At 48.7% G+C, this 25003-nt stretch overlaps 1 protein-coding gene across 2 annotated transcripts in view; it reads left to right on the plus strand.

Annotated features, from left to right (window-relative positions):
• The window catches only part of Sgsm1 (small G protein signaling modulator 1), a 75502-nt gene that overhangs the window by 44935 nt on the left and 5564 nt on the right, over positions 1 to 25003 (plus strand). For both annotated transcript variants that reach the window (XM_076864942.2, XM_076864951.2), the window contains exons 16-23: positions 2834 to 2962; positions 7497 to 7679; positions 9208 to 9276; positions 11446 to 12036; positions 16779 to 16903; positions 18427 to 18509; positions 21686 to 21795; positions 24101 to 24197. In XM_076864942.2, the coding sequence (XP_076721057.2) occupies positions 2834 to 2962; positions 7497 to 7679; positions 9208 to 9276; positions 11446 to 12036; positions 16779 to 16903; positions 18427 to 18509; positions 21686 to 21795; positions 24101 to 24197 (1387 nt within the window). The remainder of the gene's footprint in view (positions 1 to 2833; positions 2963 to 7496; positions 7680 to 9207; positions 9277 to 11445; positions 12037 to 16778; positions 16904 to 18426; positions 18510 to 21685; positions 21796 to 24100; positions 24198 to 25003) is intronic.

Consider the following 25003-nt stretch of genomic DNA (forward strand, 5'->3'; position numbering starts at 1 on the left):
GACCAGCTGGTTCCCGAGCCCAGACTAACAGAAAGGTGGTTTTGCTTTTTGCCAAAGATACTTGTTTTTTAAATTATAGGAGTAACGTCCATGTACCGTAAGAATTCAAACAATGAACACAGGAGTATAAAAGTTTAAAAGAAATTTAAATATCCTCTTTCTGCTTCATTCTTCTAGTTCCAATCCCTGGAATGAATGGCCTCAATTTTGTATAAATATTCCATATATTTTCTATATTTATCCATAAGAATATCTTTATATCTTGTCCATATTTCTATAACTATAAACATAAAGCCATATGTATCTTTATAGCTTGTCTATATTTCTATATCTACATGTCTTTGGTATATATGACACATGTATACCTTATCTGTATTTTCATATCTATATCTGTAGATACAAATCTATGTATAGATTTAAAAAAATAGAGATTTTTGTGTATTTCTATATCTGCCTACATATTTAAATATAAGCTGTATATCTTTAAATCTTATATTGATCTATCATTTTGTTTAGATTTATATAGAGATGGGTAAGAATACATATATATCCAACATATAGATAGAAATCTTTACCTTTATCTCTAAGATATCTATCTTACTTTTATTTTATTTTTATGTGGTTCTGACCCTGCGCATGCCAGACGAGCGTGCTACCGCTTGAGCCACATCCCAGCCCGACTTATTTTCTTAATGATATAATACCTAAATTGGTATTTCAGGTAACCAAATTGCTTTCATGTCAAGGGACTTTCAAATCTCTGGGTGAAATATTGAATGTTAGAACTTAGCAGCTTATTATGTGGGTGGGCCATAATTTATTCAAATCTTCCCCTGATGACAGATAGCTGGGTTCTTTTTTTTTAACAAAAATTATTTTAAACAGTATTTCAATCAACATCTTTATAGCTTTCTGTACTAGTGCTTTTATTTCAAACGATTCCTAGAAGTAAAATTGATTGATATGTGTTTAAAATTGAAATCAGGAAGTTCGCCTACTGCCGCAGCATTCCATAGCAGTCATCATCCCCAGCAGTTTCTGAGGTCCGTGTTTCCTGAGGAATGTAAAAGATTTGTGATTCCTGGCTCCATTCCAGCTGTACTGATTTAGCCCCTCCAGCCCTGGACTCTGTGTTGAGAGTCCCCCGGTGCTCTGGTGCTCTGGTGACCCTACAGTCGGGGAGCCACCAGTCTAAGGACAAGCTGAGTGAGATACAAAATGGGTCAGCAACGGGCATTTCTCACCTCACACCTGTCTGGACCTGCTTGGCCGTGACTCACCTTTAGCTGCGCTGGGCATTAGGGTGGACTCATGCCCAGGATGGAGCAGGCCCCACTCTTTCAGTTGCCTGGCACCAGGCTCTGACTTCTTGCTGACCTAAGAGCCTGGGTGGGCACTTCTGGTGAAGGGAATCTCTCCTCCCCCAGGCGTTCAGGCTCCTTCAGTCTGTGCTCCCACCGCTCTCAGGGCCTCGTGGTCATCTGCCTCCAGCAGACGGGAAAACAGAATGGAGGGAACCCACCTGCTTCCTCTGGCCTTGGCCTAGGAAGGGCTTCCCTCCCATCCTCTCCCGTCTCACTGGCCAGATCCTGCCCGCACGGCCCCTCGCTCCTAACTGCAAGGGAAGCTAGGGAGTGGAGTCTGGTGGTTGATCCCAAGAGGCAGTGGGTGTTTGATGAAGAGGTCAGAGCCTCAGTTGCAAATCATTTTCTGATTTTTAAACAGCTTTGACAAGGCCAGCTACATTATATAAATTAAAATTCCCAAAAAGGACCGAAAGAGGGGCTGTTTTTTTCATTGTTGTTGGGTACACCCAAGACTAGCCTTCCCACGAGAAATATGTTTTTGATTTTGGAATATGAAATAAAGAGCTGAGAGGAGGTGGCCCATGGGCCCTTCCGTGCAACCGCCTGCAGCCAGGGACTGCTCCCTTCCACAGGCACAGGTACAGTCGGGGTCTGCCGGCCCCTCAGCTCAACAAATGGTCACTGTGAAGCCTTTGTATAGAAGTGATTATTTCTTAACTGAAAAAAATCAACTCCACACAATGCAGCAAACAATTGCTAAGGTCATCCTAGTGTGCACAGGAGTTAGTACTGTGTGAAGTGGCAACTGGAAATGTTCCTTCTAGATTAATTCACTGCCAAGTTTACTTAAAGCCGAGTCAAGACTGATAACTGTAAGATCATCTTTCCAAATATACACAGTAGCAAACATTGGCTGAAAAGTAAATCTAATGTGCATTCATCATAAGCTGATTACCAAACAGTAATATATAATGAACATGCAATACATCATTGATATTCACTTTTCTTTTCACAAAGATCCTAGTCTTGTTCCAGTTGTCCTAGACGTGTTCTGTATTGTGCTTTTGATCCCCACTTAATATACATTGAACCTTGCGCGTGGCTTCCCTCCACACTGCCTACTTCCCCTTCTGCTGAATCAGACAACCGGGAGGCCCTGGATAATGGTGGGAGCACACACCAAGCCCCTGGGGGAGGAGAGATGCCCTTCACCAGAAGTGCCCACCCAGGGCTGTTAAGCCAGCAAGAAATCGACCCCATGGTATCAAGCCTCACAAACGCACCTCTGGTCCTCTTCAATCTCTGTGTGGTCCCCATGTAGGGATGCACGGTCCCCATTGGTGGGCAGCAGGGAGTTGCCTACGTTTGGCTCTTTCCTAGGATGCCACAGCTGATATTCAGGAACTTGTCGCTTTGCTCGTGCACACAGGATCTCTGGGGCTGGCTCCAAGAAGCAGGACAGCCAAGCCTTGGAGCCCACCCGCTGGTGGGCTGTTGACCAGACCCTCTGCTTCCTCCCACCCCAGAGTTACGAGGAGCAGGAGCTGCTGCGGCTCATCTACTACGGAGGCATCCAGCCCGAGATCCGCAAGGCCGTGTGGCCCTTCCTCCTGGGCCACTATCAGTTCGGGATGACAGAAACGGACAGGAAGGAGGTGGGTTACCCCATATAGGCTGCGCAGCGGGGTCTTCTGCCACAAAACGAGCTGGATGCTGTGGCCTGGGGAGCTCTGCTTCCATGTTGGGCCAAGGTAGGGAGATACGGGGGAGACCTCAGGTTCATGGCTCCCCCATATTTCCTGTCCAGTGGAAGCAACACAAGCTGCATATGTCAATTTTTAAATAAATCTTTTATTTTGAGATCTTTACACATTAATATGCGGTTGTAAGAAATAAAGCAGAGACCTTGTATATCCTCTACCCAGGTCCCTGCCATGGGAACAGCTAGCAACACTGACATGGTGCGCCAGGGTCCCCAGGGCCTCGGCACCGGGGGACACGCCTGCCGTGCTGGGGCTGCCCAGTCTCCCCTGCCCTCGTGTTGGTGCTGGGGGTGTGTTTATTTAGTTCTCCTTGGTTTTCTCACAAGTGGAGATTCGTGCTTGCCATCACAGTAGACATACAGAATACGCCCCTGGCCTCTGGTGGCCACTCATCTGTTCTTCAATGCTGTAATTTTCTGGGTTCCAGGTGTGAGACCAATGGAATCACAAGTATGTAACCTCTGGGGGTTGACTGTTCTCATTCAGCCAAGCCTCTGGAGACTCCTCCTGGTCTCTGTGTCAATGGTTGAATCCTTTTCCTGGCTGAGCAGTATTCCCCGGTCTGGGGGACCACGAGCTCTTCGCCTGTCTACAGGGAGCTCTGTTGCTACCAGTTTCTTGGCGATGTGAACAAAGCCGCAGTGGACATTGGGGCACAGGTTTCTGTGTGAGCATGAGCTGTCATTGTCCTGGGATAGATGCTCAACAGGATGACCTGAGGGGTCCGAGGGTAGCTGCAGGTTTAGACTTTGCTGTGGCCGGGCCACTTTACAATCCCCACCAGCCATCGGAGCTGCCCCACCTACATTTTCACCAGTTTGGTGGTGTCCCCATTTTTTATTTGAACTACTCTGACAGGTGTGTAAATGACATTGCATTTGGTTTTAGTTGCATTTCCCAAAGGGCCGTGAGGTTGAACATCTGTGTGCCCGTCGGCCACCCTGGGTCTCCCTCAGGAGGAGTCTGCTCGAGTCTTTTGCCCCCTTTGAACTGTATTGTCTGGGTTTTGGCTGCGGAGTTAGGAGTTCTTTAGGAAAGCTACATGATGGTCCTTCGTAGGATAAGTGGTTTATAAATGCTCTCTCCCAGGCTGCACCTTCCTTTTTATTTTCTTAAACAGGGTCTTTTGCCAAACACATTTTAATTTTTTTATTTGTTTATATTTTTGGTGCTAGGGATGGACCCAGGGCCTCACCCTGCTAGACAAGTGCTCCACCACGGAGCCGCACCCGAGCCCCTCTTGGTATTCTTGATGGAAGTCCAGTTTCCCCATTTTTCCTTTTACAGATTGTGCGTTGGGGTTAGAGCAGAAGAATGTTTTTTGACCAACCCTAGTTCCCAAAGCTCTTCTATGCTTTTTTCTTTTTTATTTTTTCAACCAAGAGATTTTATTGGGGGGCTACCCAAAGGGGAAGAAAAGGAGAGGCCGAGAGAGGGGAGGAGGAGGTCAGAGGAAGAGCATGTGAGCAGAGAGAGGAGAGAAAGAAGAGGAAGAGGGCAGAGAGCCTTCTATGCTTTTTTCTAAAAGATTTATGGCTTCACATTTTATTTTTAAGTCTGATCCATTTCAAGTCTGGCCTTACATGTAATATGTCATTTGGGTTGAGGGTGGGTTTTGACTCTTGAGTGTCCAGTGGCTCTGTCACCTTGTGTTCCATGGTCAGCTTCCTCCACGGACTGACTCAGCACCTTGTCAAGTCGGCTGGCCTCTCCACAGTGCCTATTTCTGGTCCTCTGATCTGTCCTGTTGATCTGTGTGTGTCCTTCCAGGACTACAGTGACTTGATGATGGTGGCAGATTGTTGGAAATACCTTAGTAGTCACATATTAAAAAGGAAAAAGATAAAGGCAAGTAAGATGTTTAAATTTGTATTGTAAAGTGATTATAAGGTCACAGGTGGTTGCAGAAATAACACAGGGATTTTTTTAATCAGCTTTTTCATTGTGACCAAAAGACCTGATAGGAACAACACAGAGGAGAAAAGGCTTATTTTGACTCACAGTCTCAGGGGTCTTCGTCTACAGAGGTTGAGTCCGCAGCTCTGGGCCTGAGGCGAGGCAGAAGGTCATGGCGGAAGGGTGTGGTGAGGGAAGACAGCTCAGGACATGGCAACAGAGTGGAGATAGACCGCCACTTACCAGGGACAAAATGTGTACTCCAAAGGCTCAGCCCAGTGACCCCCCTCCTGCCGCCATACCCTGAGGATACGGCCCAGTTGATCCATATCCACAACCTTCATCATCTAATTGTTTCAGCTCTGCAAATTGTTGCATTGCCTCATGCATGAGCTGTTGGGGGACACTCATACCTAAACTGTAACAGGAGTCTTGTGTCCCCATCAAACAGTTTTCCCCACTTTCCTTCTTGTATAATAGAATGTTAGCAAAGACACTGGCTCAGTACAACTAGCCAGACCTCAGGCCTCGCTGGGATCTCACCAGTATTTATATTTGTGTGTGTGTGGCGGGGGGGGTTCTGTGACATTTCATCAAAGTGAAAAATATATTTTATTATTAAGTCCAATGTACCAACATATTTCCATCTTAACATGTATTTTATGTTCTCTAAGTTTTCAAAACCTGTTGGTGCTTTACGCCCCCTGTCTGTCACCACCTGTACCATTATTGACTGACATTTGTCTTTTGAAAATGAACTCCTTTAACATTCAGTAACTTATTTCAGAAGATACTTTATATCCCTGCCATCCATAGGAAACCAATGTGACTTGCTCTAAAGTGGAAGGAAACTGTACAAATAAGTAGAATAAGACAAAATGGTGTCTTCAATGTACCCAGATGCTTCGCCTACGTGGGCCTGCCCTCTCCTTGTGCAGAGGAGAGTCGATTACAGAGTGGAGGAGCAGGGCTCTAGGGGTCCCAGCACAGATGACAGATGCTTAGGGAGAAGGAAATGCCGGTGACCCTGATCCAATCATAGGTGTAGACACCGACATTGAATTGTCACACCATACCCATCACTGTACACGAATGCTACATGTCCAGTAATAGTGACTTCTTAAGAAGGGCAGTCACAGTGTTGAGGACGTAGTGACGACACAGTGGTACCAGGTTGGCCTGATGGAGGAATCGGAGGAGCGTTAAGAGAGGAGACTTCCTGTGGTCCTTATCATGAGGACCCAGTGGACTGACCAGAGTCACCTCAGTCACTTAGTCACCTTGGTCACCTAGTGTGAGCTCCGCTCAGAGGAACTGGGACTCTGGGGTGCTGGGCCTGTGCTCAGGGCTGAGGAACCAGAGGGGCACTAGGCAAGCTCTTAAGGTGTATCAGGGTGGCCGTGGTCACTGATATGACAGAAGCCAACTCTAGGGCTGAAAAAGCCCAGAAGTGGCACCTAAGCCAGGCAGGAGCGAGCGGCAGGTGGAAGGAGACCCCTGGGGGAGCCCGTGGAACCCAAGTCCTTCAAAGGGACTGCTTTCTAGGCAAGGGGATGAGGAGGGGCTTTCAGGAAGAGGGGACAGCAGAGCAAAGGCCTGGAAGGGGCCAACGTACGGGGGGGGACGGTGGTGTGAGCTGCTAGAACATGAAGGGCTAGGGGTGGGGGCCAGTGCGGAAGCTGGGGCTGGAGAGGAAATGAGGATGGAGGCTGCTGAGTGGTGCACAGAGAGGAGGGACCAGCTGGACAGGAAGGGACCTGAGAGGAGGGTTGTGGGTCATGAGTGGGGAAGAGCCTGGCCTGGGGCGGAGCTGGAACTGGGAGGTGGGTGGGTCTGGAGAAGTCCTAGGGAGGGAGGTAGAAGCCTAGGCCCTCGGGCTAGGAGGGCTGGAGCCCCTGTCTCAGTGGCCACAGGGGACAGCCCCTGCACCTGTCCCCTGCACACCCTGTGCGGGCGGGCTGTCTGCCGCATCATGCCCAGATGTCTGGTAGACTCAGAACCCTGGTCACCTGGGCTGTGTCACCCAGGACAGTGGGAGTCCCCCATTTCCCTGACGTCCCACAGGGAATGGCTTGAAATCTGTGCCCCTTCCATCAGGCACTGGCTATAGGGAAGGGAAGCGAGTTGGTTTTTCTCATCTTTGTATCCCGGCTCCTGGGCCCATGTTGGACAGCAGGAAGCTCTCAGAGTGAGTGGGTAGATGGGTGGGTGGGGGTTAGAATCCTGCTCATCTTGTATTCCACATGCCTAACTAGGTGTCTGGTGCACAGTAGGTACTTTCAAATTAAATGAATGAGTAAGCAAAGGGATGCGGATGCAGAGAAGCATGGTAGTAAAATAAGGAAAGAAACAATCTTCTCCCTCTGTTACCTCCAGAGCCGGAGTCTGTCCAGCACACAGTGGGGCAGGAAGAAGGGAGGGGAGGAAGGAGCCTCGCTCTCTGGTGTATTCTCAGGTCTGGCCAGTGCCAGGCATCTCCTAGTAGGTGCTCAGTTCCTGCACCCTGGCTCACCTTGATCCATCCCTGCAGGTGGATGAGCAGATCCATGCCTGCTACGCACAGACCATGTCGGAGTGGCTGGGGTGCGAGGCCATCGTGCGGCAGAGGGAGCGGGAGTCCCATGCAGCCGCCCTGGCCAAATGCTCGTCGGGGGCCAGCCTGGACAGCCACCTGCACCGGATGATGCACAGGGACTCCACCATTAGCAATGAGGTGAAGGACAGCTGGCCGGGGGTGCCAGAGGGGAGGGGAGGGGAGGCTGGATCTCTCCATCAGATGATTTTGAGAGAGGGACAGGGTGGCATATCCTAGGCCTTGGGACAGTTGACCGCCTCACCCTTAACTGCTGTTTATTTTTTTGAGGGGGTGACTTTGGAACCATACCTGAGTTCAAATTCCAACATCAGCCCTGGGGTGTCCTGCATGACCTTTCCTCCTGGCCTTCATTTCTGTATCTAAACAGAATAATCAGTCATACAGAGGTCTGTGTACAGCTCCAGCAGGACAGTGCGTGTCGGGGCTGGGTCAGGGCTCAGTGACAGGGCGCTTGCCTGGCATGTGTGAGGCACTGGGTTTGACTCTCAGCAGCGCATATAAATAAATGAATAAAATAAAGGTCCAGGGGCTGGGGTTGTGGCTCAGTGGTAGAGCGCTTGCCTCGCACATGTGCAGCCCTGGGTTCCATCCTCAGCACCACATAAAAATAAATAAAAGTATTGTGTCCAACTATAACTAAGCAATAAATATTTTTAAAAAATTAAAAATAAAGGTCCATCAACATCTAAAAAAAACAAAGGCATGCATATCAAATGACTTGCACAGTGCCTGACTTCTGACTTCCATGTATTCAGCAAGCGCTTATCAAGTACCTACTGTGTGCCAGGTACTCTCAGGAATGTCCTGGAATGTCCAGAATGTCCCAGTAGCCAAGGCGGACATGTCACCCTTACATAACCACCAGCTGAACAGGTCAAAGCAGGAAAAAAGTGCTGTCCTCACCAGTGATGTGTCCTTCCTGCGGCCACAGAGCTGGCCTAACAACCAGCCACCCAAACCCAGTGACTTCAGCCACCAGCATGGGCCTCGTTAGCTTTGCTCACTAGTCCACAGGTCAGCCCAGCAGCTCGGCTCTGAGCATGCCTGGGTGGGGCTCTCTCTGAGGCCAGCTGCCAGTGGCTGGTCACCTGAAGCTGTTGGTCTAGGTTGGGCCGTGTCACCTGGGTGAGGGACTCGGCTCTGCTCCTGTGCCTCGCCCTCCAGCAGGCTAGCCTGGCATGCTGTCCCGGGAACGCAGATGCTGAGGGACAGAAGCACGTGTGATTTGAGTCTCTGCTCTGTCGAGGTTGCTAGCGTCCCTTGAGGGAAGCAATCCACGAGGCGGGGACTGTGAAGTTACAGGGCAAAGCCTTGTGTAGAGGGAGCTGGTAAAAAATGGAGCCGTCCATACAGCCAGTCATTCTGAGTTGAACCAAAATGTCAGCCAAAATCTCAAGTTCCACAGAGCAGTTGGGGGTGGGTGCTCTCGTGGCAGAGGAGGAGGGTTGGGGATGCGGAGGCCCAAGTCATCTCTGAGGCGACTCTGGGGAGCAGGGATGCCACCTCCTTCATCTTACAGCTGGGAAGCTGATGTCTCCAGGGGTGACGTCCCCTAACCAGGGACAGCGAGGGACCAGGCCTCCTGGCTCCGGCCCAGCAGTCCCCCTGAGCCTCACCCGCTCTTCTGACGTCCCTTTCCTCTCAGTCTTCCCAGAGCTGCAGTTCCGGCCGCCAGAACCTCCGCCTGCAGAGCGACTCCAGCAGCAGCACACAGGTGACCTTCCAGAGGCCCTGCCCCCTCCCGCCCACACCCCACCATATCCCCCAGGGTAGCGGGCATTGGATGGCCACCATCTACGGGTCCCTCTTTGGTTTGTGTTTTAGCATTTTTATGTGTGTGTGCGTGTGCGTGTGCGTGTGTGCGCGCGCGCGCGCATTTTTGTTTTATTAGTCATCCCTGACGGTAAATGCATTCTGACATACATACATGGAGTATGGAACACTGAATCCCACCTCGATATTTTCTTTAATGTTATTATTATTCTCACTCTTCTGGTCATACATGATGTAGAGTAACCCTGGTCGTGCGATCATATGCGCATGTAGGACAGTAATGTCCGACTCATGCCACCGACTTCCCCACTCCCCTCCCCTCCCTTCATTCCCCTTGGTCTAATCCAGCGGACTTCTATTCTTCCCTACTGTGTTTTAGCTTTTTATTCTAGCATTCAAAATGCACCTTTTAGCAACACAACTAATACAGTTGTCCCTTGGTATCCAGGGGACTTGTTTGAGGAGCCCCCATGGATACCAAACTCCAGGGATGCGCAGATCCTATGTAAAATGGTGCAGTATTTGCACACAACCTTTGCACAGCCTTCTGTATACTCGAGATGACTTAGAGTCCCCAACACAATATAAATGCTATTGAAATACTAGCTATATTGAATTTTTTAGGGATAATAACAAGGAATTATTCACATACAAAGAATTATACACACATCCAGCACAGATGCTGTCTTTTTTTTTTCCAAATATTTTCAGTATGCAGCTGGTTGAATCTGTGGATGTGGAATCTAGGGATAATGGGAGACCGACTCCATATGAATCCATTCTCCCGGCAGAACATTAAAACACTGCAGAGAAAGCCAAACTTGCTTCTGTCTTCCCTCATCCCCCTGCCTCCCTTGAAAATAACCATCAACATCCCACTGTGCTCTTCACAACTGAAATATGCAGATAACATGTAGCAGCATTTGGTAGTTTTTAAATTTTTCTACCTAAATGCGATTGTACATATTCCTTGTTGACTTTCCATTAAACTGGATGAAAACACGTAATTCCATCTCTCTCAATATTAAAGAAAAAGCAAGTTGCAAATAAAGGTACAGAGGATGACAACTTTTGTGTAGAAGGGGAAATGTGGATACATGTATGCAATCGTATTCATTTTCAAATACAGTGGAAAGAGAAACCAGAACTACCCAAAGTGCTTTCCCAGGAGAGAGGAGTGGGGTGAGAGGGAGCTGTGAGTCCCTGAGGTTGGTTTTCTCATTTTGACTTTGGAGTCAAAAAGTTCTAATTTTGACTCTGGGGTTAGATAAACTTTTATACACTGAATGAAAAAGAAATTTTAAAAAAACTAAGCAACATACAGAATTAACCATAAATCAAGTCAGTAAAGAGAAGAAATACTGCAAATGACTTTGGAATGTGGTCTGTGGTCTTTTACTGTCTGTCCTTAGGCCATAAGGACACAAAGAATCACCAATACATCTTTAAAATGAATTCCAGATAATTTCATGTGATACGTTTTTTAGCCTGTTCCTGACATTCAGTAATTGTTTAGTTTTTAAAAAGTTTATGGTGAGCCAGGCACAATGGCACACGCCTATTTATATCTCACCATCTCCAGAGGCTGAGGCAGGAGGATTGCAAGTTCAAAACCTGCCTCAGCAACTAAGAGAGGCCCTATGCAACTCAGTGAGACCCTGTCTCTAAATAAAATATATAAAAAATAGCTGGGGACGTGGCTCAGTAGTTAAGCACCCCTGAGTTCAATTCCTACAAAAAAAAGGGTGGGGGCTGGGGATGTGGCTCAAGCGGTAGCGCACTCGCCTGGCATGCGTGCAGCCTGGGTTCGATCCTCAACACCACATACAAACAAAGATGTTGTGTCCGCCAAAAACTGAAAAATAAATATTAAAATTAAAAAAAAAAAGAATTCATGGTGAAAGTCTATATGATGCATTACAGTTCCCTGGTAGCCCTCTTCATAGGGCTGTAATGCTTTCTTGTTATTTCTGAATTATTCATGCATATGCGTGCAAATTCCATTCTGAAACCAATCCCCAGTTGTTGAGTATCAGGTTGCTGCTTGACAGTGTCGCCATGGACACCCAGCTGTCCTGTTCACCTCTGTCCCTGTTCACCTTCTGCTCAGGTGTTTGAGTCCGTGGATGAGGCAGAGCAGGTGGAAGGAGAGGGCCGACTGGAGGAGAAACAGCCCAAGGTCCCCAACGGGAACCTAGAAAACGGCCCGTGCTCCCCAGACTCTGGCCATCCATCTTCCCACAACTTCTCCTCCGGCCTCTCGGAGCACTCGGAGCCCAGCCTCAGCACCGAAGACAGCGTCCTGGACGCCCAGCGGAGCGCGCCCCCGGCCCTTCCACCTGGGGACAGCAGCGTGGACGACGGGCAAAGCAGCGAGGCCACCACCTCAAGGGACGAGGCCCCTCGCGAGGAGCTGGCAGTGCAGGACCGACTGGAGAGCGACAGCCTGGCCAATGGGAGCCTGGACGAGTTCATGTCCATCGCTGGCAGCATGGACGTGGCCCTGCCCGAGAAGGACGGTGCGGCAGGGGAGGGTTGGCAGAGCTGTGAGGCCGAGAAGCGCAGCCAGGCGGACAGCGAGGACAACCTCTCGGAGGAGCCCGAGATGGAGAGCCTCTTCCCCGCCCTGGCTTCCCTGGTCGTGACCACTTCTGCCAACAATGAGGCGTCCCCCGTGTCATCCAGTGGCGTCACCTACTCCGTAAGTCACCAGGAGTCTCCTCCATCCCGCTGCAGGGGTGGGGCAGAGCGACCCAGCCCTAGAGCTGCGGCTGCTTGGTTTCCTTTCCCCGTCACCGTCACCAGGATTCACTGCACACACCTGGGTTGGGAGAGAGGAGCGTCCCTAACCTAAAAACCCAGACTCCAAAGTGTCCCAGCTCAGTGGCCAGCACCTGTTATCCCAGCTGTTCGGGAGGCTGAGGCAGGAGGATCCCTGAGCCCACGAGCTGGTGGCAGCCTGGGGAGCAGAGCGAGACCCTCTCTTCAAAAACAAAACAGAATCTATTCAGCAGAGGACTCCATACCCCAAAACCAGTTACCAACTTAATCCAACAAACAGAAAACTCCACATCTGACCTCGTGGGATGGGCTGCAGTCAGAAGGCACAAAGTTATTCAAAATACTGTAGAAAATGACCTTCGGGGCGGGGGGGAGGTGCACATGAAGCATAAGTGGATTCATGTGTAGACACGGGTCCTGTCCCACCATATCTCATCAGGTACAGATATAGACATAGATACAGATGTGTCCCCAAAGCCTAAGCATCCCCAGACACCCCTGTTCCAGAGATTTCAGCCAAGGGATGCCCCACCATGGGGGACTGGGGGACACAGGTTTCACAGTGGGCACTCCCAGGCTCAGACCCCAGCTTTAGCAAATCACTTCAGTGCTCCTGCGCCTCGGTCTCCCTATCTGCCTGGCACCTTCTTGAGTTATCTTCAGTTCATACTCTGAAGTCCTGGGTGTGTGGCACACAGTGAGCACCTGATCCGCAGCAGCTCCACAGTCACATTCATGCTTTTGACTAAGGTCTGACATCCTTTAAATGTGCCAATAAGTCCAGGCCAGAAGACATCATCTGAAAGGAAGATGTTCCAAGCCACCCCTGGTGTACACATTTCTTTAAAAGATTTTTTTTTCCTATTAAAGATGTGCAAGCCCATAATTTAAAGGGTCAAACATCTGGACGAAGCTAACTAAGAAAACCAGATGTTGGGCTGGGCTCAGTGGTGCACCTGTAGTCCCAGTTGCTCGGGAGGCTGAGGCAGGAGGATCACTCCGGCCCATGAGTTGGAGGCCAGCCTGCGCAACATAGGGAGACCCTGCCTCTTAAAAAAGGAAGAAAAAGAACAGAACCATGAGCTCGCCCCTCCTCCCCATCAGCCCTCCCCAGGGCGACCATCTTACTTATTGTGCCCTGATGTCCGATTCCACCCCATAGCTCAAACTCACTCGTATTACTGCTGTTGATCTTTTTTTCCCCAGCTTTAGACATTATCAGTGACCCCCATTATGGAAGCAGATTTTGGCTCCCACGTCCTTCTCCACCCCAGACCGGTCACTTCACAAGGGACACTAGCCACACCCATCTTTCCAGCACAGCTACGTAATGATCTTGGTTAAGTGGTCACTCAGGTTCACAGGATCCTAGTGTCTCCTCTGGGTCATGAAGTCAGCTGTGTTGACTTTTTTTGCAGAAGAAAAAAAAAAAAATGTCCTGGATGTGTCTTCATTTATTTGCTTTCTTTCCTTAGTTTCTTGAATATTTATCACCAATTCACTGCCCCAAATCCTTGCCAGGTTTCTGGGTCCCTCCAACATTCAGACTCGGCAGGCTTTCTGTGTGTTCTATGAGTCTGGAGAGTTGAGCCTGTACCTGAGGCAGGTGTGTCCCCGACCTTCCTCCCGCCCCCGCTCCAGGTCCCTCCCCCCTCACTTCAGCCTCTGGCCCCCAGTTTCCCTCCTTCTAACTTGACACCCTTGTTTGGGTGGGGCTCATGCCTCAGTGGCTGTCCCCCATTTGGCTTTTCTTGCCTTCTTACGTGGCCGGCCCCTGGCCTGGGGTCCCCATCTCCATGTGAAGTGCCTTCCTGAGCAGATGGGCCTCCGTTCATCTGGAGTGAGGCTCATGTGGCCCTCGCTCTTGAAGATATTTGTACTGAATATGCGGCTCTAGATCACAGTGCTTTTTTTTCTCAGTACAGATGGTCCTCAATTTAGAATGGTTTGATTTATGACTTTTGAAGCTCACAGTGGATTTTTTTCCTGGGCTAGTAGTATGTAGTGTGATCTTTTCTCTTGATTGCTGGACAGCGGCAGGGACCACAGCTGGCAGTCAGCAGCACCATCATAAGGACAAAACACCCCCATACTGCAGAGCGCACTGGGCAGTGAAGCCCTGCAGCGCTCCTTGTGACACAGGGGTCAGGCCTCAGCCCCCTCCTAAGTCAGGACACCTCTGGGCTTTGAAGACATTGTTGCACTTTCTTCCAGTTGCCTTGCTACTGTTACAAGTCAGGGAGCTGACTGTCATCTCTGCAAGGACAACCTCCTTCCTTCTCTGAGATTCTCTTTCAGTGTGTTGTCACTGGGTGCCATTATGTGACTAAGTGTAGCTGTCTTTTTCTGTTTCCCAGCCAGAGTCTGTGTATGCATCTGTGAATTGATGTCTTTAGTTAGTTCTGGAAAATTCTCCTCTAGTATTCATTCTGCTGTTGCTCCCCGTTTTCTGTCTCGTCTGTAGCCTTTGGACCTCCTCACACTCTCCTCTGTGTCTGTTACTGCTCTTTCATTTGACCCTTCTCTGTCTCTCTGCTGAATACTGGACTTTCTTCAGATCTCTTTTGAATTCTCTGATTCTTTTCCAGAGTGTTGGGCTGGGGCTGGGGCTCAGCGGTAGAGTGCTCACCTAGCACATGCGAGGCCCTGGGTCCAATCCTCAGCACCACATAAAACTAAATAAGTAAAATAAATGTATAAAAAATGATAATAATTTACTACTTATTTAAAAACAAAAGAGTGTCAGATTTTCAGTTAAAGCTGTAGCTCAGGATTATGTACTCCTACAATCCCAGCGGCTTGCAAGGCTGAGGCAGGAGGATCATGACTTCAAAGCCAGCCTCAGCAACCTAGCAAGGCACAAAGCAACTCAGCCACCCTGTCTCAAAATAAAAAATAAGGTCTAGGGATGTGGCTCAGTGGTTAAGGGCCTCTGGGTTCAATCCCTGGTACAAAAAAAAAAAAAAAAAAAAGATGCAGCTTAGTGGTAGAGCCCTTGCCTAGCAAGCACAAGGCCCTGGGTTTGAGCCCCAGGAACAAACAAACACACACACACACACACACACACACACACACACAGACACACAGTCTAATTTTCTGTTACATGTCTCTAATGAGTGTTTAATGTTTTTTAAAAGTTTCACTTGAATTCTTTCATATATGCTGTGACTGATTATCTTATAGAGTTGCTATTTCTTTGACCTCTTATTTCTTTAAATAAATTAAACACTTATTTTATCCTCTGTCCCTGATGCTTCCAGTAACAGAGGCTCTTTTGGTTCTAATTCTGCCATCTTGTGTTCATGCCAGCTGTTATTTGGGGTCCTCTTTCTCTGAGCATCTTGTAGTGTTTGGGCATAAGCTTGTATTTCATGGAGTGTTATCTGTTGAGGCCTAGGTGAAAGGTTGATTCCTTCCTTTGCCTCATCCCAGTCCCAGAGGCATAATAAATCTGAGATGACTTTAAATTCTCCAGTCTTTCAGACCACCCAGGCAGGGAATTGGGTTAGAAACCTGCATGAGTTATAAACTTGATTTGGGGCTTAATTATCCCGGGAGATAGCTTTTACACTGAATTTGGCACCTGTGTTCAAAGGGCAATCGAGCAGTTAACGTTCAGGCCCCAGAAGGTGAGCAGGCTATTTCATAGGTTTCCCTTACTGAGGCTGTGGCTCTTTGGGGTGCTGTGTTGCTGCGGAAGGTCTCTTACTAGGACTCACCTTGGCAAGGGCTATAGATGGTTGAATCCAAGCCTGATTTCTCTGGTTTGGCAGCTACCCTCAAGGCAAAGCCAGTTTTAGTATTTTCTTGTTTTTCTAGTTGTTTGTTTTGTTTTGTTTTATATTGTTTTGAGGGGGGTTTTGTTTGTTTGTTTGGGTTTTTTTTGTTTGTTGGTACCAGGGGCACTAGGCCACTGAGCCCCACCCCCAGCCCTGTTTTGCATTTTATTTAAAGACAGGGTCTCACTGAGTTGCTTAGGGCCTCGCTGTGGCTGAGGCTGGCTTTGAACTCATGATCCTCCTGCCTCAGCCTCCTGAGCTGCTGGGATGACAGGCGTGTCCTGCTGGGCCCTGCTCTAGTTCGTTTTTGATCCTGAATGTTCCTTCCTTTCTTGCTGATTATTGAGCCATTGCATCAGTCGATGACCACAGGATCTGGTCTAATATGGTACCAGACTTGGACCTGGGTTCAGTTCTTTCACTCTTCTGCAATTTTCTATGGGGGGTGGGGGGGCACTTCCAGCTACGATTATAACTCCAAGTGTTGTTTGTTTTGGTTGAAATTTTAGTTTAGATGGACACAATACCTTCATTTATTTATTTTTATGTGTTGCTGAGGAACCAACCAGGGCCTCACACCTGCTAGGCAAGCGCTCTAACACTGGGCTACAACCCCAGCCCAAGTCTTGATTTTTTTTTTTTTTTTAGTAAAATGGGGATAATGATTTTGTGCATTTCGTGAGATTGTTTTATTTAAAAAGGAACAGAACATACAAACTCAAAGAGGCTTCCCAGAAAGAGTGCAAATAAATAAACCCGAGCTGGCCCTGGCAGGAGACCTTCTCTACCCTGTCCACAGGAAAGGGTCAGGAGGAGGAGGGGGGTCCTGCCCTGCAGTGGGGAGTTTGGGGATAATCTCTTTTCTTCACTTGGGCACCCACAGCCAGAGCTGCTGGACCTGTACACCGTGAATCTGCACCGCATCGAGAAGGACGTGCAGAGGTGTGACCGCAACTACTGGTACTTCACGCCCGCCAACTTGGAGAAGCTGCGCAACATCATGTGCAGGTGGTGTCCTGGGAGACCTGGGGGAGGGGCGTGGCAGGGGGACCCCCGTGGGCTGTGGTGAGCCCAGGTGGAACTTCGTTCAGCCTCTGAAGCTGGTCTATTTTTAACCCACACTGACAACTAAATAACAACAGTAATGGTAAAAGAGAGTGATTATTAGTGCTTACTGTATACCAGGCACTGTCCCAAGACCCCTACTATCCTCAGCTCATTTGTTCCTTCAACAGCTCTCTGGAGTAATTATTATGCCCCGTGACAGGATGTGGAGACTCAGAGGGGGCCACCCGGTGCTCGGTATCCTCACTGGACCACAGCTCGGGGACTCACAGCCACCTCTCTATCTAAAATCTGTCCTTTTCTTTCTTTCTTTTAAGCCAAGATCTAAGGCTACTTATTTCTGTTCATTAAAAATTATTATTGGCATCTCTTAAAAAGTAAAACTGGCCCAGGCATATTAAAAATCTGCAGCAATTAAGGATGTCAGAAGGTCCTAGGATGCAAAGAGAAACGTCTTCGTCTCTGCCAGTCAGTGCTCCCGCAGAAGTGATACCAGCTAGCCCCGTGGCAGATCTCTCCCGTAGCCACATAGATGGTGTTGAATGATCATATGATCTTATGGCGTGTGCACTGCACTATGAGTGTGTATTACATGATGTGATGTAGTTTAAAGTTTTCAACTGAATGACCGACGTTGCATTTAAATGAGGAAAGTGCTGGGGAGGAGGAAGAACAGACCGACTTTTTCTGGTCATGAGCTTAGGGAGAGGTCATGGGGAGCCTCTCAGAGGTGGGGACTCTCCAGAGAGACTTGGAGAAAATTTTTTTTTAATGACTGAAGAAACCACTGACCATGGAGTTTAAGGTCACATACCCTCAAGGGAGGCTTCCTGGGTCCAGAAACTGCCTCCGCCCCCCACCATTAGGTCCATGACTCTGGGGAAAGCACTTACCTGTCCATGCCTCAGTCTCCTCATCTGTGAAGAGTGGTGATGGTGATCTGTATTTTATATGATTATCTTGAAATATGCAATTATATATCTTTTAAGATATCTTAAAAGATGCGGTAAATGTGTATCAGGCTAAGTATACAGTAAATACTCAGGAAATATGAGCTGTTATTACTGAGAGGCTGATCAGAGTTTCCGAAAGCGGGACCCCCTAGGGCAAAGGTGCAGGGACAGAACCGTGTGGTTTGTCTGTGGGGAGGGAGACCTCCGCGTGGCTGGGGAGGAAGAGGCACTGGAGGTGCTGCGTGGGGCTCTGAGATGAATTGGGAGGCGCTGAGTCCTGTACCCCAGTAAAGGAGTCTGGATGTCACCCCACCCAACAGCACCCTTGTGAAGGCTTCTGGGCATGCAGTGGCCCCCTTGAGCAGGACACTGGAAGGGCCATCCAGGTGGCTGTGCCCAGGTGTCAGAGTGTGAGACAGGATGGGCATGCAGGTGTCGGGCTGAGGGCGCCACGTAGGGGGGGGTGACAGGAGGTGGCTGGTGGCGGTATCACTGGCCCCTGTTCTCTCGTAGCTACATCTGGCAGCACATTGAGATCGGCTATGTCCAGGGCATGTGTGACCTTCTGGCTCCGCTGCTGGTCATCCTGGATGATGGTGAGTGGGTCCCCTCTGCTGTAGACGCGGGGGTCAGATCCCTCCCACTGCAGGGAAGGGAGCGACCCTCACTCAGAGGGTCCATGGAATGAGCAGGGCAGGGGCTCAGGAGACCTGTCTGGGCACCACATCAGGGTCCCAGTGAACAGAGTCCTCCTGCACCAGGTGTCCAACACCGAAACCCAGCCAGGTCTTTGCTAGCTACCGACTGTACAGACGTGAGTGACAGCAGAGAAGAACCAGGCCAGGTGGCTTAACTGTGAGCGCTACCAGATATTCAGGGAAGATTTAACACAACTTCTTCACAGACTCTTCCAGAAAAAAAAGGAAAGGAAATGAGCCAGGCCCAAGTTCAATGCCTAGTATCAGGAAGGGAGGAAGGACGGAAGGAAGGCATCCCAACTCATCTGGGAGGCAGCCCTCGGATAAGTGCTGAGTTCCTTATCACCACCCTGACGCCCACACCAGTCACAGCCATCACAGGAAGGCTGCACCCCAATATCTTTCATGGATATGAATGCAGAAATCCTCCACAAAATACCAACAGACTAATTCCAACAAGATGTAATAAGTGAGGTGTTTCATTTTGTTTTGTTTTTATGATGCTGGGGTTTTGAATCCAGGGCCTCACACATGCTGGGCAAGTGCTCTAACACTAAACTATGCCCCCAACAAGAAATAAAAGGATTACAGTCCATGACCAGGTGGGATTTACCTACCCCAGGGATGCCGAGGGGTTCAATATACAAAATAATAAGCATTCTTCACTACATCAATAAAATTACAGGCAAAAAAAAAAAAGTTCATCTTAATAGACACAGAAAAACATGATAAAACCAACACCTTTCATGATAAAAACACTCAATGAACTAGGAACAGAAGGGACCTTGACATGACAAGCAATATCTATGGAAAAACCACCGTCAACATGAAACTCAGCGGGAAAGACCGAGCACATTCCCTTGGATCTGGAACAAGATAAAGATGTCTGCTTTCTCCACTGTGGGTCCAGCCCGGGCAGGTCAGGAAGGAAGAGAAACCCCTGGAGAGGAAGCAGAACTGAGTTCCCAGTTGGCATGACTTTCCTGTAGAAAATCGTACTGAATAAAGAAATATATTAGAACTAATAAATACATCGATTTTGCAGGATATGAGATCAATAAACCAAAGTCTATAGTGTTTCCATTCAGCCTCCGGAGCTGGTCTTATTTTAACTGATGATTAAATCACAACAACAGGGATGATAACAGAGTGGAATTTGGAACAAGCAATTCCAAAATGAAATGAGGAAAACAGTCCCATTTGCAGTAGCATCTATGACCAGGACACTTAGGAGCACATGTAACGGAAGGGCAAGAAAGGTGCCCTGAAAACTAGAAAACATTCTTGGAAGAAATGGGAAAAAAACCTAAATTATAAAAAGACATCCATGTTCATGGGCTTGAAGTCAGAACTGCTAAGGTGGCATTGGCTGCAACATCCCAGCACCACGGAAGAAAGGGAGGGAGGGAGGGAGGGAGGGAGTCCCCACTCTTAGGCACGGACCTCATGTAGTGACTCCCTCCCAAAGATCCAGTGTGAGAGGGGGTGGTGCTGAAAATGAGAGGAACGTCACAGTGGCGCAACACAGGGATAGACATTCCCTCTGCAGAGTGACCAAGGCCCACATCATGAGTCATAAGTCGTGTTCACAGCGTGTATCCTGGACAGGATTCAATTAAAATGCCCTTTATCTTTGAGATCTTCCTCCCAAAATCCATAACCTCATCTCATTGTGAGAAGAACACCAAATTCTCCTGCTCGTAATGGAACATCCTATAAAAATAATACTTGAGCAGGACCCTTCAGGACTGTTGAGGACATCAAAAACAAGAAAGTCTGAGAAACTCAGGAGCCCAGAGGAACCTAAGGAGACACGCCAGCTGTGTGTGATGGGCCAGACAGCTGGGGTCCTTCCACAGAGAAAGCACAATAGGTAACTGCTGAGGAAACCAGAATACGGACAGAATCCAGTTAATGACGTATGGGTTTTAGTTCATTAGCTATAACAAATGAGCCATGCTCCCGTAAAGATATTAATAACAGAGGAAACTGGGTGTGGTCCATTGGAGAAAACTCTGCTGTCTTCTCAGTTTTTCTATAAATCTAAACTGTTGTAAAAATAAAGTCTTAAGCAGGGCATAGGGGTGCCTGCCTATAATCCCAGTGGCTCAGGAATCTGAGGCAAGTTTGAGGCCAGCCTCAGCAACTTAGACCCTAAGCAACTTATCCAGAATCATCTCAAAATAAAAAATAAAAACGGGCTGGGGATGTGGCACAGTGGTTAAGCACCCCTGTGTTGAATCCTTGCTTCCAATAAATAAATAAATCAGAGTGTTTAAACAATGAATGAAATCCCACTGTCCTTAGGAAATTTTTCAGTCTAGCATAGCTCTCCTCAAAATTTTCAATTATTTAGTGAGGGAAAATAAAATCTACCATTTTTTCAAATAAGTTTGTGACTCACTGAATGGTATGAATCAGGTTTCTCTGCTACAGGACTTCTCAGAGCCTTTACTTTTAAATATATGAATGCATGGGTGTTCTAAGCAGCAGATAATCTGAGCAGCATTTTCCAAAGTAATTTGAAACTCTGCATGTTGTCTATAAAAGCGCTTCCGATACTCAGAGTTGGTGCTTGAGGACAGTGGTTCTCAGACTTGGAATTTCCAGTGGAATTTCTGTCTATTTTTAGTTGTAGTTGAACACAATACTTTTATTTTAATGTGGTGCTGAGGATTGAACCCAGGGCCTCGCACATGCTAGGCGAGAGCTCTACCGCTGAGCCACAGCCTCAGCCCCTCCAGTAGAATTTTAAAAAAGAAAAAAAAAGTATGAACAAAACACTGCCAACTTTTTACTGGAGCAAATAGAGGCCTTTGAAAAGAGCCTCGGCTACACCATCATTTCCTAAACGAGGGTGCCAAGAGCTCCCGGGTGAGAAGCACACGATCCCCCTCAGGTTGGAGAGCTTCCCTTGGAACCCAATCCAGCGGGCCTTCCGCGGTCCCCATGTCCCCCCACCCACCCCGCCTGGCTGTGGACGCTCTGACCCTGGGTTTAGCACTTCCCCTGGGGAGCTGGGGGCCTCGGGCAGTGGTACCACTAACATTTGTCCCTCACACGCTGCGCCCCAGAGGCCCTGGCCTTCAGCTGCTTCACAGAGCTCATGAAGAGGATGAACCAGAACTTTCCCCACGGAGGCGCCATGGACACGCACTTTGCCAACATGAGGTCACTGATCCAGGTATGACCGGCATCTAGTCCTGCTTCCAGCTCTTTGGGGACCAGTAGGTATCACTCCATGACTTAGGATTGAGCAACTTGGGGTCAAGGTGCATTTGAACCCTATTTCTGCTTCTCGCTGGCTAGAAAATCTAGGCTTTTATCTTTCTAGGCCTCAGTTTCCTCATCTGGGAAATAGGTTATTTTCCCATTTATATGATTCCCAATGAATTGTTACAGTTATGGAAATGAAATAAAGTAATGCATTTATAGTACTGAGCACAGGGCCTGCAGGGTCCCTGACCAGCAGCAGGAGTGTCACCTAGTAACTTATTAGAAATGCAGGTCAGTCTTACCTCCCTCCGCCCCCCTGACTCAGAGACATGGAGCTGAGCCCAACAGTCTGTGTCATATGAACCCCTCAGTGATTCCGTGCAAGCTGAAGTGTGCAGGTGCTGTGATAAATGCCGGCCCATCAGCACCCACCATCTGCTCCCAGAAGAATTGAGACATTCGCTACTTTGAGTGGAAGGAATGGAAGTGTATCAGCCTTAGCAAATGACAGGGAAATGTCACTACCTGGGCACCTGCAGTGACATTGCAGCAGTGATCAAGTTAAGTTATCACCAAATATTTTAGACGTAAGAGAAATGACGATACGATGAGTGTCCAAAGCATTTACCATAGATTTCCAGCCCTCATGTGTCCCTGTGGATGGCGTGTCCTCATCCCTGTCCTCCTAGTGGTGACCCCTTTCTAGGATGTGAAGCTTGTAATTAAAAGACATTCACAAAAATCCTCCTACCACGTATGCACTGCCGTTGGGCTGCTTCCCCAGGGCTCATGTAAGGTGCAGGAATAGTCTTAACTGGCATCGGTCTGGCAGCGTGTCTGTGCAGGGGGCAGGTCTGCTGCACTCCTCAAGGGTGCAGCTCACTGCCTCTTCCCTGAAGCTCAGCTACCACTCTAGGAGTCTCGCACATAGGCCCACGTCATTCGTAGTCCTTTTCCTGTTGGTGGACACTTAGTTTATTTCCATTTGTTTTGTTTTGTTTTGCTTTTGTTTTGGGTATTTGCAAGTTTGCTTTTGGCCTTTACAAATGGTGCTGTTAAGAAATTCTGTGCACATCTCCTCCTGCATGCACGAGCTATACTGGGGCTTCATTGGACATGGCTAGATCATTCTTCAAAGCCATCAATTGTCCCAAGAAGGTTTTTTTGTTTTGTTTTGTGTGTGTGTGTGTGTGTGTGTGTGTGTGTGTTTCAGTCCTGGGGATCAAACCCAAGACCTTGCTCATGCTAGACAAGTGCTACACTCCCAGGCTTTTTTTGTTTTTTAAGTCTTGAGACAGGGTCTCACTAAGTTGCTGAGGTTGACCTTGAACTTGCCCTAGATCCTCCTGCCTCCCTGGATCCTGAGCCTCCTGCCTTGTGCACTGCCACACCCAATAGTGAGATTCCTTGACCCACGTCACCCTCACCGGACCTGTCACACTTCTTCCTTTTCCCCAGTCTCCTGGGTGCACTTGCAGCAGTGTGTGGTGATGTCATTTGCATATTCTGAGCAGTGCCATGGAAGATCTGTCCTTCTCCCCTTGGAGTCATTTGGGTCGCTCTCTCTGGATTCCCTGTCCTAGTGCTGCTCACTTTATTTAGGTGCCTTCTGCACCCTTAAGACTCCTGCTGTGCGCGCTGCCCTTCTCTTCCCGCAGACTCTTTCAGAGCTGCTGTTCCTCTGAGCACAGTGTCTGATGGCCGCAGGTCTCTGCCCTCTGTTTTCTAACAGCCATGGTTTGTTGGTCCATTCATCTTTTGATGGACGCCGGACTGGTTTCCGTTGGCCGTTTTGAACAGTGCTGCTGTGCGGTCCATGGTCAGATTATTCCACGGACTGTTGAGGAGTCTCGTGGGACGGTGCCTAGGGAGGACCTGCTGGATCGCGCGGCAGCTCTGTGTTTAACTTTTTGAGAAGCTGCCAAAATGTTCTCCACAGCAGCTGCCCCAGTTCCCAGAGCAGTGGAGGGGGCTCCAGCTTCTCCAGGTCCTCGCCAGCACTTGTTATTATCTGTCACTGATTGAGCCATCCCAGGTGTGTGAGGTGGCGTCTCTCATTTGGCTAAAGATGCCAAGCGTGCTGTGTGTGCTCATGGCCACTTGGAAGTCTCTGGAGAAACGTCTACTCACAGCCTTTGTCCACTCAAACCCCACCTGGTTGCTGAGGGCTGTCTGGTGTGTGGTGTGGGCTTGTGCCGTCCTTGACCCAGCGGTCCCCTCTGGTTCCAACCTATCTCTGGAGCTGAGACCACAGCTTTTTCTTCCTCGAACAGATCCTGGACTCGGAGCTCTTTGAGCTGATGCATCAGAACGGGGACTACACCCACTTCTACTTCTGTTACCGCTGGTTCCTGCTGGACTTCAAACGAGGTACCCGCTTCAAACCAGGGCCTTGTCCCAGGCTCTCTGAGCAGGACCTCGGAGGAGGCGCTAGGGCAGAGGCGAGGTGGAGTGGGTGCTGGGCCAAGGCGGCAAAGGGATCAGCATGTTGGTCACTTGCTCTGACAGCTTCTGCCTGACCTTGCAAACACTGCATGGGGACTGTGACGGTCCCGCTTCACAGATGGGAAAACTGAGGCTGAGGAAGATTTAATCCACAACGAGGAAGAGCAGAACCAGAATCTGAGCCCACTCCCTCTACCCGCAGGGCCACCTCCCCTTCCACTCAGTGCTGCTTAGCAAAGACTCTCAAACCCACGGAATAGAGGGTGCTTTGTGCATGTGTCATACGTGACTCAGAAGTGACGTCACTTCTAGATGCACGGCTGTTATGCACATTGGGGTGATATGATGACTCACATTTGGAGGGGTACACTAAGTGCCACACACTTGGGTGTCTTATCTCTGTCCTTTGCTCTCACCAGTATCACCCCACCTACAGACGGGGCGAGAGGCAGGGAGAGAAGCAGCCACCCTGAGGCCCCAGAGCTGGACTGACAGCCAGTTAATGGGAAGCCTTGCTCCTTTTTGTCCCCAGACCATTAATAAGTAGAACTTGTCTCAGAAATGCAGGTTATTCACATATGAAAAGCACTCAGTGTAGCACATGGTATCCGTAGAGTAAGGGGAAAAAAGAACATGATCACTCAACACATGACATAGAAAAAGCATTTGGCAGTGAAACCAAAAAGCTTTTGACAAAATCTGATCCTTCAGGACAAACCGACCAACCAGGA

This window comes from Callospermophilus lateralis, chromosome 1 (assembly GCF_048772815.1).
Source record: "Callospermophilus lateralis isolate mCalLat2 chromosome 1, mCalLat2.hap1, whole genome shotgun sequence".
Taxonomy (NCBI): Eukaryota; Metazoa; Chordata; class Mammalia; order Rodentia; family Sciuridae; genus Callospermophilus; species Callospermophilus lateralis.